The 15936-nt window shown below is 40.5% G+C and overlaps 1 protein-coding gene across 7 annotated transcripts in view; it reads right to left on the bottom strand.

The window, feature by feature from the left end:
* Positions 1-473: 473 nt before the first annotated feature.
* The window catches only part of prom1b (prominin 1 b), a 25171-nt gene continuing 9708 nt past the window's right edge, over positions 474-15936 (bottom strand). The window contains exons 4-28 of one of the 7 annotated variants that reach the window (XM_063884862.1): positions 15689-15894; positions 13930-14050; positions 13678-13741; positions 13169-13258; positions 12698-12721; positions 12220-12437; positions 12060-12134; positions 11852-11915; positions 11341-11500; positions 10313-10465; positions 10028-10151; positions 9790-9893; positions 9580-9664; positions 9329-9475; positions 9018-9089; positions 7820-7912; positions 6957-6974; positions 6743-6796; positions 6341-6421; positions 6144-6212; positions 5384-5473; positions 4039-4154; positions 3111-3199; positions 2002-2036; positions 474-1897 (exon numbers count right to left, since the gene is read on the bottom strand). In XM_063884862.1, coding sequence (XP_063740932.1) covers positions 3115-3199; positions 4039-4154; positions 5384-5473; positions 6144-6212; positions 6341-6421; positions 6743-6796; positions 6957-6974; positions 7820-7912; positions 9018-9089; positions 9329-9475; positions 9580-9664; positions 9790-9893; positions 10028-10151; positions 10313-10465; positions 11341-11500; positions 11852-11915; positions 12060-12134; positions 12220-12437; positions 12698-12721; positions 13169-13258; positions 13678-13741; positions 13930-14050; positions 15689-15894 — 2313 coding nt within the window. In that variant the 3' untranslated portion in view covers positions 474-1897; positions 2002-2036; positions 3111-3114. Of the gene's footprint in view, positions 1898-2001; positions 2037-3110; positions 3200-3264; positions 3791-4038; positions 4155-5383; positions 5474-6143; positions 6213-6340; positions 6422-6742; positions 6797-6956; positions 6975-7819; positions 7913-9017; positions 9090-9328; positions 9476-9579; positions 9665-9789; positions 9894-10027; positions 10152-10312; positions 10466-11340; positions 11501-11851; positions 11916-12059; positions 12135-12219; positions 12438-12697; positions 12722-13168; positions 13259-13677; positions 13742-13929; positions 14051-15688; positions 15895-15936 lie in introns of those variants that run through there. The other 6 variants (XM_063884865.1, XM_063884863.1, XM_063884868.1 and 3 more) reach the window with 6 other exon arrangements.

Genomic DNA, 15936 nt, shown 5'->3' on the forward strand with positions numbered 1-15936 from the left:
TGTAGTCCTCTTCTGATAGGATGCAGCAGCGTCACGCCACCCCAACCACTGCCAAACCCCCCCACCACTCCCTGCAAACCTGTCGACCTGAAGCCTCTCAGCTGCTGTGTGCACATATTCAGCTCTGCATATGTTACATGAATGTTCTTTGCCTTCCCTGGTGTTCTGTATGTTTTGGCAGACGGGCTAAGTTGGATTTTCTGTGGGGGTGTAGATGTCTAACGCATCTGCATATTTGCTGTGTGCACAACATCAAGTGTTCTTTTTCATTCCTAGCTGTTGCTTAGAGTTTATGTATAGCACGAAAGCACTCTTAAAAGATAATTTGGGTGATATGATCTTTGAAAGAACAAAAAAATCATGAAAGTTTCCTCAGTGGTTGTATCGTACATCCACTGCATGTTTTATATGTACAGTATATGCATCAAGAAAAACACAGCACACATTTTTAAGACTGAAGATTTATTCACAGTTTTGCGTCTTCACCACAAACTCCAGCTGTATTATAGCATTTTTGTGTATGCTTTGTTCCTCAAACAGGCCTCTTACACCAAGGAGGCTTCTGGGAGTTGTATTATTACAACCCCAGAATGGTAAAGAAAAAAAAAAACACAAGCAACTAGTGGTCTCTAATGGTCTGTTGAAAAATGGAGACACAATATTTGGATTGTCTTTAAACCTTGCTGGGTATGTAACTCATGTGTCTTTTGAAAAAAACTAGAAAGTCTTTACCTCCTGATGGACCATGGTTAATTCTGGACTGATGTCTTCATGTCTCAAGGTTTTTAATTAAGAACTGCCAGTTTCCACCGTCACTGTTCAAAGGAAAGGAACTTTATTTTGCTTTCTTGCTGAAAGTTAGTTGAGAAGATCAATATCAGTCGCGTCTCTGTATACCAGCCCTGAAGCTCCACCATTGACACAGTTAGCTTAGCTTGGCAAAAAGACTGTTAGCCTGGCTTTGACCAGTGGAGCAACCTCCACATACTATGTCCTCTGAAGCTCATTACATCAATTTTGGGAAGAATCTAAATCACAGGGCTAGACTGGAAACGGGTTTTGACTTTACTTCCTATTCCAGCAGAACAACCAACTAGTTCTAGTCGGGGGACATGGTCGGGAGCCTTCTCCAGAAAAGTCTGTAAAACCAATGTAGACCGGATGGGCAAACTCCAATGACCCCCTTCATATCTCATATTTGACTAGCGTTCTCTGCGAGGGATATGGATCAGTCTTCCCCCGAGTCCAGCACATTACCCCCATGAAAATATATCTTTTTAGCCATATTAGTGGTTTCATTCATGACGAAATCAATTGCTTTTCTTACTGGATCCTGGCTTTCAACTTAAAGACACGAGAGTACAATATTTGTACCTAACTCTCAACAACAAAGCAAATCAATGATTTTTTTTGGGGGGTCGTTGCAACTTGTCGAGCAAACAATTCAAGCTACATTACAAATATTGACAAAGAAAAGAAAAAGCTACCCCTACAAAAAAGCTACTCATGTGTTATAAAACAAACATTAACAAAAATATATAAAACTTTCAAAAGTGTTGAAAGTGTAAAAAAATGTACACGTTTGTCACCGTGGTAAAGGTGATAATGTAGGTACAAACAAATGTATTCTCTACAGGAAAAACTAGCTATGCAGGAACATTTCTGTGATAGTTGATGATGTACGATATGACACACTAGACGGACGGCTGTGGTGCTGATGTGAATGAAATAACACGTAATAAATACAGTTGGCTGGCATCTGAGGTCCTTGTCCAATGGCTTGAAGGTTCACTGGGGTGGGACGCCCTCACCACACAGTTCCTAATTGTTGTTCTTCCTTTTTGTCTTCTGAGGTGTTATAAGATCTGAATGGAAAGTACTGGAATGTCCAGCGATCCTAGTAAAGAGAGAGAGCGCATGTAACAAAATAAACAGAGTTTTCAGAGTATGTGTTCTGCTCACTATCCCTAAAGAGAGGTGTAGACGGATGAGATGACCTACCTCGAGGGGAATTTCAGTTCCAGCCCTCTTGTCCGCTGTGGAAAAAAAAGAACAAATGTAATCAGCCGCTTTACTTTTGTTGATGCTCTATTGCTTATATAAGTAAATAGTATGAATACATTTAAAACACAGTAATTAGGGTTTTTTAAGACCGGTTTTCTTCATCACAAGATTGTATACGGATAGGGGAAACAAACACAAATTCCAGATGTCAATTATGTCACATTTCTGTTTAATGTTGGATGGATGAAATTTCTTTTGGTTACATAGATAACACCATAGCATGCAATGAGGAAAACGGGGGATTCTCCTCCAAAACAAACCATTCAAGTTCCCAACGTTGTTCAAATTTAAACTACATGGCAAATCCTCAGGTCTACAAGGTCAGTGCTGAAAAAGAAAAATTGTATTGAAGCTTTCTACACCAAAGGCACAAGATGGTATCACCTATACAAGATAAAGCCTTCCTTTTAGTACCTTTTTCGCAAAACATTTACCAAAATCTCCCCAAATATATAGATGGGTGGATGTTGCATCATGTAGGAATGATGATGGATTACTGACTCAATCATTGCAAAAAATTCAATCAGACAATGCTTAAGACCACCTTTGACCCCTTAACTTAATACATAAAGAAAATAGATTCAGATCGGTGTAGAAGATCCAGATAAAAAAAATAAAAAGACCACATAATATACCTAGAGGAGGTTTTCAATACAGCAAACAAAACCAAAGTCCAACAGAAAAATCAGTTGGTCATATCTGCGCACAATGTGGAAGCAGGACACATGCCAGTGCCTGGTGTAAAATGGGTCTTCATCTTAACTCCATCATGAGTATTTTATCCCTTGTTGAGTCTTGTGGAAAACCGTTGGTAGACACCAGTGATGGATGGAAGGATGAAGAATGAATGAGACCAGAAAAGTAGAAAGGGGAAGAAGAATCTCCCGGGTGAAGTCAGACTGATGATGATTAAATGGCTGGTGGTTGTCAGGTGGTTTTAGTTGCTTGTTAAAATGCACTTTTCAAAGCATCATTATGCAATGCATAATGATGCTTTGAAGTTGTTAGATGGCGGTTAGTGCAAAGTGACGACTGACAGTCAGTACCTCATCAAGGAGTTCCATCCCAGTCGGCGTAGCTCGGAGGAGCAGAGGCCCGAGGGAACCGGGTCAGAGTGTTGGAATAGGGAGAGCTACTGCACGCCGCACGCACACACGCGCACACACACACACACACACACACACACACACACACACACACACACACACACACACACACACACACACACACTGATGAAATACATTCATATGGGGAATGGTTTTTAACTTAAAATCTCTGGAGATATGTCTGCAGACTGTCAAAGTATTCCTCCACCAATTAACCCCAGGGCATGCCATCAAGCAGAGACGCTGCTCGTACCTGACCACAGCAAGGTCTCCATGGATACCACACACCTTTCCATGATTACCTGTATTACCCATACTGCAACACCAGAGCGAGGGTGGACAGGTGAGACAGAAAATGGGAAGATTCCGCTCAAAGCAACAAGGATGGAGTGATCCCCGGAAATAAAGTTGAAAAAGAGGAGGTAGATGCGGAAGGAGATGAGGAAATGAAGATCCATGCAAAGAGAGGGAGATCATGCGTGATTTCCAATTAAAAAAAGAAAGATCTTAGGAGATCCACAGTCAAAGTGTCCAATTCCAAACATGGTATGTAAGCAGGAGGAGTGGATGCACTGATGGCAGACGAGCATTAAAGTGCAACAAGCCACGGGTAGGTGGTTCTGGAGGGAGTGGAAATAACACCAGGAGAAAATATAAGGAGAATCAAAGGCCATGAGAAGGAGTAGTGACAGAGAGAAGGAAAGAAGAGGATTCATTAATTTAGTTTTCATCTCCAGAAAAAGTTTCAGAAAAACAACCAATCAAATCTGTGGCTACATGTAAACCGTGTGTGTGTGTGTGTGTGTGTGTGTGTGTGTGTGTGTGTGTGTGTGTGTGTGTGTGTGTGTGTGTGTGTGTTGTTACTCACTCTTCAAAGACGTCCTCTGTGTCCATCCTTCTGTAATACTTGGCCAGTTTAACAGAAACGATGATACTGGGAATCAGAAACACACAGCAGCCTCCCAGACCAAACCAGAAAGTGTTCTGAAAAATATTATTTTCACAGGTTTAGCTCTGATTCATTCCTCCACACATAATACGATACTAATCTCCTTAGAAATCCATTCGACCCCTAATATGAGTATGGTTTTCACACTTTATTTGAATGATTTCAAAGGATATATTATTTGAATGAACTTTTCAAAAGCAGTGGTAGAAGATGTTTTAGACCCTTTAAAGCAGTAAGCAGAAAAGTGGTTTGAACTTGAAGTATTCATATCAATCGATGAAATCATTGATTCAAAATACTCCATGCAGCAGAATGCCCTCTTCTAGAGTGATATATATTCAATATTTTAGTATAAAGTTATTAGATTGTATGAATGTTTAACCTCCACTTTAATGTTATGGATGCAAAATAACTGTTAGTGTTACTACAGTCGTTAAAAGAAGTACAACATTAGCCTCAGAAATGTAGTGAAGCTAAGGTATTGTGTGATTGTCCATTATTACTCAATAAGGATTCCTAATGTTCTCCTTTTTGTTACAATTATCATTTGAGTACATTTTGGTTTAGGACTGTTCATCACAGAAAAACACATGAAGTCTCCTTGGACTTATTTGGCATTTTCACATTTTAATTGGGGACATTCAGGTAAGTAATAAAGGAAGAAGCATCAGTTGCAGCTCTACAGACTGAACATGCAGCACATTCACATCGATGCTCAACATGTGCACATTCTAAGGCACAAATAGTACGGAACATATAAATAAGAACTTGTTTTCATGCACACTCTCAGAACATACAGTACCGAGCACTGCTTTATGAATCTGTTTGGATTGACCACAGTCTGGGGCTTGTTGAAGCTCTCATTAAACTCTCACACACACACAATATATATATCTAATATGTAAATACTTTGCATCTCCTCAGGGACAGAGTGAAAACAGTGAAGAATCTACAGTATGTGTATGTTACTCCCCGTTTGGCCTTAAAACAGACTCTGTCTCATCTCAGTGTGTGTGAGGGAGTGTGTCGAAGACTTGAGAACATACTGTTCTCTTATGTGTGGCCGAATGACTCCACAGACTTCATCACTTACAAAAAAACCCAGAGCTCGCTCAGACCGTCAAAGAGCCGTTTATACTTCCAGTTGAAATCCAAATACATTCCGGGGAACATGTACTGTACAGCTGTGGCATGAATCCGGGTGACACACATACACACACAAGCACCCACACACACAGATAGCCACAGTGTTCTGGTGCCTTACCAGTGAATCCACTATGAAGCTGCAGCCTACAATCTCCATGCTGTCCACAATGTTACTGATGGGTTTACACTGTGCCACCTCTGAACTCAACTGCAGGAGAAACACACAAAGGTATAGATTACAGCGCATGTACAAATGAAGCCAAATGTTAACTGGATGTGTATAGCTTAGCAGAAGAAAGATGATGTGTCCTAAACCTTCCAAAACCTGGTTACAATCAGAGACCTTTTGAAACGTCTGTAATTTACTGAAACCTGAACTCACTCAAATCAGTTCTAGTTCACTGCTCACTTTTTTGCATCGCACAATATTATTTTCTTCTGCTGGCAGGTTCCCATCCAAACTTTGCAAAATGTAAGCACATTTCTGCACGTTTCCATCTATTAATTTAAGTAACTTGAGTTGGTTCATTAAGATAAGCAATCTTCAAATCGATTTATCCAGTGCAGAAGAAGATGGCTCAATGAGATGGTGGAAAACATGAAGTTATTATGGTGTATTTGTTTGTTTCATTCACTGATTTGAAGAAAGTTACAATCTCATCATTGCTCCACACAGATGTAATGTATTCATCTGCTGTCCTTTTTTGCCTGCTGCTTCATGCACTTCAATATTTATTCCCCCAGTGCACCAACTATCCCAAAGGATCCAAGTGTAAAATAACGTTTTGGCGTTTCCACTCAGATTTCAGGAGCGATCAGGAGAGATAAAAGGGGTCATTAATAATGTATACAGCATATAAAACTGGCCGTATACTCACCGAGTTTTTAACCCACGCTGTGTACTGTTTGAAGTATCCCACCAAGCTCTCTGTGTAGCCCTTGGTTTCCTAGACACAGTAAAGGAAAACCTCTCAGAAAACGTCATCTTATATCATCTGATTCACGCGTCTGCAGCAACACCAGTCCAAACAGGAAGTTGGTATCTACATTGACATTGTTACACATCTTATTTTACCCTTTTCACCACATGGGAGGCGTTATGAGTGATGAGGTACTCTGCTGCATCGATGGCACTCAGGATATTCGTGGCCTTAACCTAAAAGAGAGAGAGATTCATTTGATATATTAGACATAAACAAAGCAAGACATTTAAAATAGTTTACTTTTCATGTTCAGTTTACAATATAGAAGTAAATAAGACGTTTTTAAAGACTTGCAGTATGTTTTTTGTATTCATCTCTAACATATAATGGTCTGTTTGGAGGTCTGTGGTAAATCTTTCAATTTCTTGTCGATTTGTTGTTTGAACTGATGTTGATTTTTATTAATTAGAGGGCAAGTCAATATGAAATAAAAATATGTCTCAAAAACTGTGGGTATTTACTGAAAACATTAGTATTGTTGTTTGTGTCCTCACCGGCAGGTCGTTGGACATCCTCTGCAGCTGCTTGATGCTCTGACTTAGTGTGCTCTGTGAGAGGACACACAAACACAGACTGTTACCCAACAACCCATAATAGCATGACCACATTTTTCACAAGCAAAAATATGCATTAGTCACATCACTGCAGTCACAACGTTTACAACACTGCTACAATAAACACAAACACATTTATGAACACAGGGCTTACCCGTGCTTTCACATATTTCTGTCACCGTTTAACAAACAAATAGGAAGAAGAAAGAAAATAAGGTAAGTTAATGGGGACCAGCTATCATATGTGTTTCAGAAAACATAGCTTTTTGTTTTTTTTAATAGGGAATGATATGATATTATATTTAGATTTGTTTCTGTTTACAAGAAATTAGGAATCACAGAAAACACCAATAATTATGTTGTTGCATTTTTTGAATCAGCTGTTACCAGAAGCTTTAAAATATTCTTGAGAAAATAAATCATAATTTCTATATATTTTTAAACACAAAGGCCATCCAGTCACTCCAAAATAATCTAAGAACAAGTAAAAACAAGGAATGCAATACTAAAATTGCAGTACCTTAATCTTTAAAAAGGTAACATGTTTCCACCTGTAGGTCTCTGTCAGGGCTAGTAACCAACAGGATGATTCTTAAAAGTCAGAACCCCTTTCAATGATAACTCTATGGTTGCTGATGGAGGAGCTTGAAGCAATAAACCCTTAACGATGTCAGGGGAGCTTTTGGATTTGTGCCGAGACTTGCAGCTGCAACTGAAAGTCAGTCAATACTCCACAGTTTCACTGAGGGTAAGAAGAATATTTATTTTTGTCATTATAGCTGACAGTGGCATAACACAATTAACAGCCCCGTTTTTTAATATTGTTTTAGGAAGGTTGCCAAAGGAATGGGCCTTAAGTTCTAAAAGATCGTGATCTTCTGGCTTAAGAAAACATGCTGAGGCTGATTTTACTTTGTCATTAGATGAAAAAGGTGTTATTTTGTCAGAAGGGGTGATCAGTGTGTATTTGCTTTTATATTGAGTGTCAGTTTATTTTTGTATGGGAGAGTTAATTACCATTGCTTGCTCCATTGGAACCACCTGATCTCTGTGAATCTGTCTGATACTGCTGGCGTGTCCTTTCAGTGCGTTCTCCAGAGCGCCCCGCGGCTGCACACACACACACACACACACACACACACACACACACACACACACACACACACACACACACACACACACACACACACACACACACAGACACACACACACACACACACACACACACACACACACACACACACACACACACACACACACACACACACACACAGCCATAGACACACAGATACACACACACACACACACACACACACACACACACACACACACACACACACACACACACACACACACACACACACACACACACACACACAATAAGCAGAGGATAAATAAGTTTGATGCAGTTGAATCTTTACAATAATTACTGCAGGTAATGAATACAAACTCAATGATATTTTTCCCCTCGCTTCCTTCCTTCCTTCCTGCCTCAGAGACGCCGCCACACACTAATCCTTCTGTGGCATGTCCCATGTGTCTTTAAATGGCACAGTTCCTATACTATGTGCTATGCATGTGCCAGGAATGTGTGTGTGAGTGTTCTCAGGGTGAATGGGCACCTTGTTCCAACCAACTGAGCATGAAACAAAATTATTTTCTGCACAGTCTGTCCAACTGTATATTTGGGCTTGTGGTTGAGGGAATATTTCTATATCATTGCTACAGTCTACAACAAGTTAATGCTAAAGAGGCAAGAAGTTTTTAGTTTGAACATATCATTATAAAGTTGATTGCTCAATGTAAGGGCTGTGAATTAATGACACCAACAGCGTTTAGGTTGGTTCTTTTTAAGATCACTTTCACGTTGCAATGCTGTCTGCTGTGTGCTACCTGGTACAATCTTGTGGGTAAATGAAAGCTCCATTCACAGAGCAAAGCCGTGGAAAACAAAAAGCACTGTGTTCAGTTCAGTGTTAAAAGCTCTTTTGCAAAAAAGGTGGCCAGCATCAGTTCCACACATGGTTGAAAGTAGCTAGTTGAAATCTTATGCTTTATTGCATGTTTGATATTTTTAGTATAATATACATTAAGTGTATTACATATCTGTGTTAAACCTCTCTTTTAGCACATTTCTTTATGATTTTGAAATTTGATTTATAAAAAGCAGCTTCCTGTTGCTTTAATGTGTTGGTGCGATAACGATGAGACTCACCAGTTGGTCGGCCTGAGCCTCCAGGTCAGTAGAGAAAGACAGGAGATCCACCATAGTTACTCCTTTATTTACCTAGAACAACAAAACAGAACCATACACTCATGAAGCACCTTTTAGTTTTAATTCTGCGGGTTTATTTAGTTTTCAGTCTTGATTGGTGTTTGGATTGTTCTGATGAGATAGACGTCTCAGCCCAAATGAATATACTGTTTAACATGCATATTACAAGTCAATAAGATTACTAGAGGAATAGAGGGAAGCTTTAGATCTATTCTGAAATATTGTTTATATTACATTTATATTATATATACCTCAGTCAGGTAGGCTTCATAGTTGATATGTCCAATTCCAGAGTTGGCAAAGTTAATGAGGTTGTCTCTGCCAGCCTGCTCCAGCAGCATGACGTCCTGCAGGTCCACTTGCACACCCTCTAACACCTTGGCCAGATCCTTGTTGTACTGTTGTTGAAAACACAAATAGATAAGTAACCTTTCATCTTGCTTACCCAATGTTTCACTCCGATTTTTATCAATATTTTCCTACAGAGTGCAGTGAGACTTACCACAGTTCTGTTGAGGAAGGAGTTGATGTTGAACATGGTCTCCAGCTGCAGAGAGTGGTACAGACCGCTATTCTCATAGCAGTCCCTGCGAGACAAACCCAGAACAGTCACACGCTGACAGTCCTCTCAAGTAAATGTATGTGCATTTGAGATGCTTGCAGTAAACAGTGATCTTTATGTCGAGTATGCACAGTATGAGTTGTATGTTACCTGTACATGCTTCCCAAAGTCAAGTCAATGTTTGGATTCTGAAACAGCATCCCAGGAAGGAAGTTCTTCTTGGCAGGATGAACCAGGAATGGTGTGTCTATGATCTACACACACATACACACATGCATTTTCATCAGCACAGCACCACAGTGTTGTCCGTTATGTAATGTGATTTCGCTCCGAGAGGCAGTGAGAAAATAAGATGATACAGGAAAAAAGTGAGTTTGTTTTTCTGCACCTTGAACAGCTGTCGGTTGGCGAGGGGTTCACACACCATCTTCTCTACGTTGCCACCGACAACAAACAAAGATGTCACAATGGCCATCAGCACCCAGACGGAGATAAAAGAGAAGCCAACTCCACTGAAAGAGCAACAGACACAAAGACATCAGTCATCTTTTACTCACTGTTTCCTGCTCTCCATCATCTATTACAACATGTTGGCTTAATTTCATATCTCAGACAGATGAACTAAAAATGAAGGGCCATTTCTCGTCCTCCTCTCAGTTTGAGGGAAACATACGCCATTAGCAGGTTGCCCCCGGTGTTTGATAGGCAGCCTCGTGTTGTTGGTGTAGCCTGCTGGTCGTAGCCGCAGACGCCACACAGCAGTCCGAGGGTGTTAAAGGCCAGGACCAAGACTACTATGCAGAGCACTGCCACGCAGCCGATCCACCTGTGGCACACACACACACACACACACACACACACACACACACACACACACACACACACAGACACACACACACACACACACACACACACACACACACACACACACACACACACACACACACACACACACACACACACACACACACACACACACACACACACACACACACACACACACACACACACACATTATTAGCCTTATGACTTCCTGTAAACTTACCTACACTATAACTGTGTCATAACTCTGACTTAAACTGGCCTGTACTGATTGTTTTACCATGTGGGGGAAGCAGACCTTGACATAATATCCCCTTTAGGTTGACATAAAGAACCTGTCAGCAGCCAATTATTTATTCACGGAAACACAGAGCAAAATGAAATCTTGTTTTTGTCCACCTGGTGAATGTTAAGTCTAATATTCACTGTCTGTCCACTCTGATTTGGTCTCGAGGGAGATATCTGTCCCTTTAGCCGCTAAATGATCCACCTTGTTCATCAAACAGTTCATAAGTCTTTCATGATGACATGATGACATGGTGCTGAGCAGGTAGTATTTAAGGTTTTTTAGATATTTGTTGTTGAATGCTATAGTTGAAAATGGCGGCATGGGTGTGGTGAGAATGAAAAGCTGTAAAGCTCCGAAAAGTTGCAGATTTTGTGATATTTCTCTGAATGTTCACTATTACAAGCATTAGACATTGTATCTGTTGTTATAAAAATATGGATAATAGCTTATTCAAGCCTTATACTAACCATAAAGATACAATAATTAATGTAAAATATTCTCGGGTAGAGGCCTAATTTGTTCCCTACATGGAAAGCTTGTCTCCATAACGTGACAGATGATAATACATGTACACAGACGAACGCACGCACCTGTAAAAGTCAATTTGGTCAACCTGTGGGTAATAGGATTCAATATTTTTCTGTCCTTGGTTGAGGAAAATGGTGAAATTGGAGAGAGAAGCTTCCACTGTGAACATCTTGGCGAAGCCGTTGATCTCTGTGCCAATCTTATCCAACATGCCCTTCACTCCTACAAATACAAACAAAAATATAAACCAAAGGTAATCAGAAGGAGTGATGCATTTGTATTCTATATGAATCAGAAGGCCAGTCAAATTAGAGGTGAAAACTTTAAGAATGGGGGGGGGGGGGGATCTAACAGAAAGTGAAATGGGACAAAGAAGGACTTACGAGGTAGAGCTGTGGTTTCATCGTTCACAGGTGAAGGTGAAAGAAAATATGAAAGTGAAAGACTACAGTTAGACTTCATCTCTTATCATTTGTAAAGGAGAAGGGAAACAACTGTATTTGTTATGCAAACTGACTATACATGCATACAGTATACACACACAGACACACACTCAGACAGACCGCTGTGTACCTGAGACAATGTTTTTAGTTTGTTCTTTAACCAGCTGTGGTGTATCATTAAAGGATGAGTAACCCTGGAGGTGGAGAGTAAGAAAAGAGAAAAGATCATTAAGAGAAATATATCCATTTTTTAAATAGGGAGTGCTTTGTAAGAATATGATGCATGAAAAAGAAAGTGACAACATAAACAGAAGGATGGGCTGGAGACAGAGACAAACCTTTTGTACGATGTTGCTGAGGTCGGTTCTCAGGACAGTATTGACATTGACCAGGGCGTGATTAACATCTGGCAGCTGATGGAGGGAATAAGAAAAATAAAGATCAGTAAAAATGGTGTCAAAGGTGTTGATTGTGAGAAGATCTTTAGTTCCTCCGTACCTTAGAGTAGTCTGAGCTGATTCCCAGCTGGGCGAGCGTGGAGCGGATGGTGTTACAGGTGGGAGACACAGCTCCATTAGTGCAGGCAGGGTCTGATAAGGTGTTAGAAAGAGAGGCCCGCTCCCCGGATAGACTGGCCTGAAGTTTGGCCGTTCCCTCCTGAAGAACCTCCAGAGAGGAGCTGACGCTCTCCAGAGCCTCTTTGGTCTCCCGCATGGCTACAGGACAGAGAGGGAGGACGACATTTAAGAAAGGGTGACAAAAACGAAACGTCTACTAAAATAATCCACACAGTATGCTGTTTCTATTGTCCATCAGGTGATCCTCATCTGATTCATATACATTCCCAATTCACGCAAGCACCGCAGAACTACCAACAGTATGACAATACCACTGATTACACCGACAACAGACCAACAAGCCACAGAGGGAAACCACAAAACAAAACACAACAGGGGTTTAGATCAGCTCTGATTACCTTTGATGGCATTCTCAACTTTAGCTTTAGATAAAGGGAAATGTGAAGAAATTGGAAAAGAAAAAGGAAGGTTAAAAGATGATGAGGATATTCCTTTAGAGACACAACAGATTCCTGCAGCAGGAAACACTATGTAGAAACGTATCCCGTAGCATCACATAATAAGTGTGGCTACAATTCACAAAGATATATTGAACCTGGATAATTGTTGCAACAGTGTCACAAATGAATCATCACTCACTCACATTTCAGTTTATACCATATCATTTGGGGAATTCTAATTTGACAATACTGTTTAGTTTGACCTGATCAGAAGTTTCTTAGTATGCAAAAGATGACTAGAAATGTACATCGACCAACATAATTCAAATTGAATGTGACCAATCAGATATGGTGACAGAAAGGGATGACATCTTCAGCCCCGCATTATGAAGCTGTGTAAACCGTACAGGAGGTCGTATTAAAAGTTACCTCCTGCCATCCGCAGCGCATTGTCCAGTGAGGGAACCACCTCTCTCTCCAGCTGACTGTGGATCCTCCCACCAAGCAAAGGTCCAATGTCTGTCAGGAAACACAGAGGGATCATATTATATGAGAAAACTACATCTGAATATTACCAACACAGCGAGCCACAGAAACAGACATTAATCTGTATCACTAAGGCTTTATCAATCATGTTGGCTGTGTTAATCTATGTGGCATAAGTATTGACTAAGGTGTGAATATATACATTTTTGTACTATTAGTTTATTATTATTATTATTATTATTATTATTACTATTATTATTATCATATTTGGTCATTTTTAGTCACCAGGACTAAATAAGTAAGTCAGTGAAAGGGGAAATTAATGTATATATTATTTTCTAGAGGGTTTGTGAAGGTATTTGTGTCCTTTAAGGATAGCAGATAAACTTTCTTTAAAGGGAGGAACAAAGGTTAAACAAATAATGTAAGTAAACAGTCTGAGTTCAACTTACTGTCGAGGTCTGACAGGACTTTGTTCTTCGCTGTGGTGTACTGGGCTGTCAAGTAATCAATTTGCTGCAACAGAAAACGCACATCACTAATTTAAACGTTCATTTTTATATAAAAAGCTTTTACATAGAAATGTGTGTGTGTGTGTGTGTGTGTGTGTGTGTGTGTGTGTGTGTGTGTGTGTGTGTGTGTGTGTGTGTGTGTGTGTGTGTGTGTGTGTGTGTGTGTGTGTGTGTGTGTGTGTGAGGGCTTACAGCAGGTGTGTTGTTAGCAAACGTCCTCAGGTCTCTCATGTTGGTGTTTATTAACCTCCGAGTGTTCTTAATCTGGGCGCTGACGTTATGGTTGGCAGCGTAGGCGATGAGCACTCCCACACTAAAACACACACATTATTTGATCATTTATTACATACAGTAACATCATATAGGCACAATTCGACTGAAGTATAGACAGTGAGCAGTGTTCCCCAGCAGAGGGCAGCACGGCTACATTAACATGTACTTGTGATCACCCACTGAAAGTTCACAGAGACATGTGGCAGGCCTGAAAAATCACATTTCTCTGCTACATAATGTCTTGTATTTACTCTCTATGTATATGTACCTCTCTGGGCTCTTCACAGTCAAGAGATCACACACACATGTCAAATACACTTTATGATGTGCAAGAACTTTGTCCTGATGTGCAGTTGAGAGAGATTTTGCAAAGATCTACACGATGAACAGTTAATAAATGTACTTAATATATGAGTCTCTTTTGGAAACCTCACACTCACTTACCTTCTAAGCTAAACTACTTTGCATATTGTACTTGAGGATTGGTTGAGATTTAACTAGGAAAAGAAATGATTATGGAAAAATACTTTAACCCTTTAACTTTACCTCACATTTATCCTAGAAATTCCGTAAATGTTATGTTGTTATTTACTGTAAAAAACGTACTGTGATCACATAAAGATGCAGGATAGATTGTGTGAGAGTCTTTGGATGTGGAAGCACTCATTCAGACAGTGAGGCCCCTCTAGAGTCAGCCAGGTGATATCAGTAACACCTGACTGTCCTGCAGTTTGGTCTCCCACACAGTGGGGAATCTCCTGTCTGTGTCTGAGCTGATGTTCTTAAAAGAGAACTCCACAGATTTTAACACCTAAGCCTCTTTAGAGATCTGGCGGATTATGACAGGATATGTTACCAAAAGGTTTTATAAAGCTTGTCGTGGTTTCGATTTGGAGCTTTGCAAAATCTGAAAAAGGGCCTCAGGTGATGAAGTGGAATTAGGATGAAGACGACACATTTTTTATGAGAAAAGAAAATGAGGTAGTGTTGGAAAGTAGTGAGGTTTCTACACTTCTGTAGCCACTGCTCATCTCTAATTCAAGCTAGTAGCTGGAGACAACATTAGCCATTATTAGCATAACACAACTGAATCTCCTTATGGACTATTAGTGGCCAAGGGGCATTCAGGGTAATGCAGCCTCCAGGGTTTCACAAGAATTAAAAAGTAGAATTTGTTTACTTTGCTAAAAATGTTATGGTATATCCAGTATCCATCACAGTATGTCTAAAACCAGCAGTGGCTCAGTCAGTAGGGGCTTGGACTGGGAATCGTAGGGTCGCCGTTTCAAGTCCCCAAACAGACTAGAAATATGGAAAGTGGACTGCTACTTGGAGAGGTCCCAGTTCACCTCCTGGGCCCTGCTGTGGTGCCCCTTGAGCAAGGCACCGGACATCTCCAATCCCCCCTCCCAATTGCTCCCCGGGCGCTGCACGTTAGCTGCCCACTGCTCCTAGTACTAGGATGTGTTAAATGCAGAGGACCAATTTCACTGTGTGTGCTCTGCTGTGTGCATGTACAGTATGTGACAATAAAGAGGGTTTCATCCTCCGATTCTTCTTCTTCTTCAAACATTTGCAGAAGATTACTACAGTCTCACTCTTCCATGCCGCACACAGTGAGACCTAATAATACCTTTAAAAAATCCTCATGAGGATAAATAAGATTATAAAGACTCACGAGATGAAGATGGAGGTGGCGATGAGTGAGGCGGTGTAGAAACCTCTCTGACAGTCGACGTTTTTCCTTTGTCTCTGGTGCATCTCCCCTCCGCAGTTCTCACAGCAGCGACACACACAGAAACACAAGCCTATGATGGGCACCAGGACCACAAACAGGATGCCGAAGGTCGCACATATGAGGAAGCCCGACTCGTAGTAGATCGTCTGCAGGAGGAGAGGATTCAAACAATCTTTTCTCAAATGTTT

This window comes from Eleginops maclovinus, chromosome 5 (genome assembly GCF_036324505.1).
Source record: "Eleginops maclovinus isolate JMC-PN-2008 ecotype Puerto Natales chromosome 5, JC_Emac_rtc_rv5, whole genome shotgun sequence".
Classification (NCBI taxonomy): Eukaryota; Metazoa; Chordata; class Actinopteri; order Perciformes; family Eleginopidae; genus Eleginops; species Eleginops maclovinus.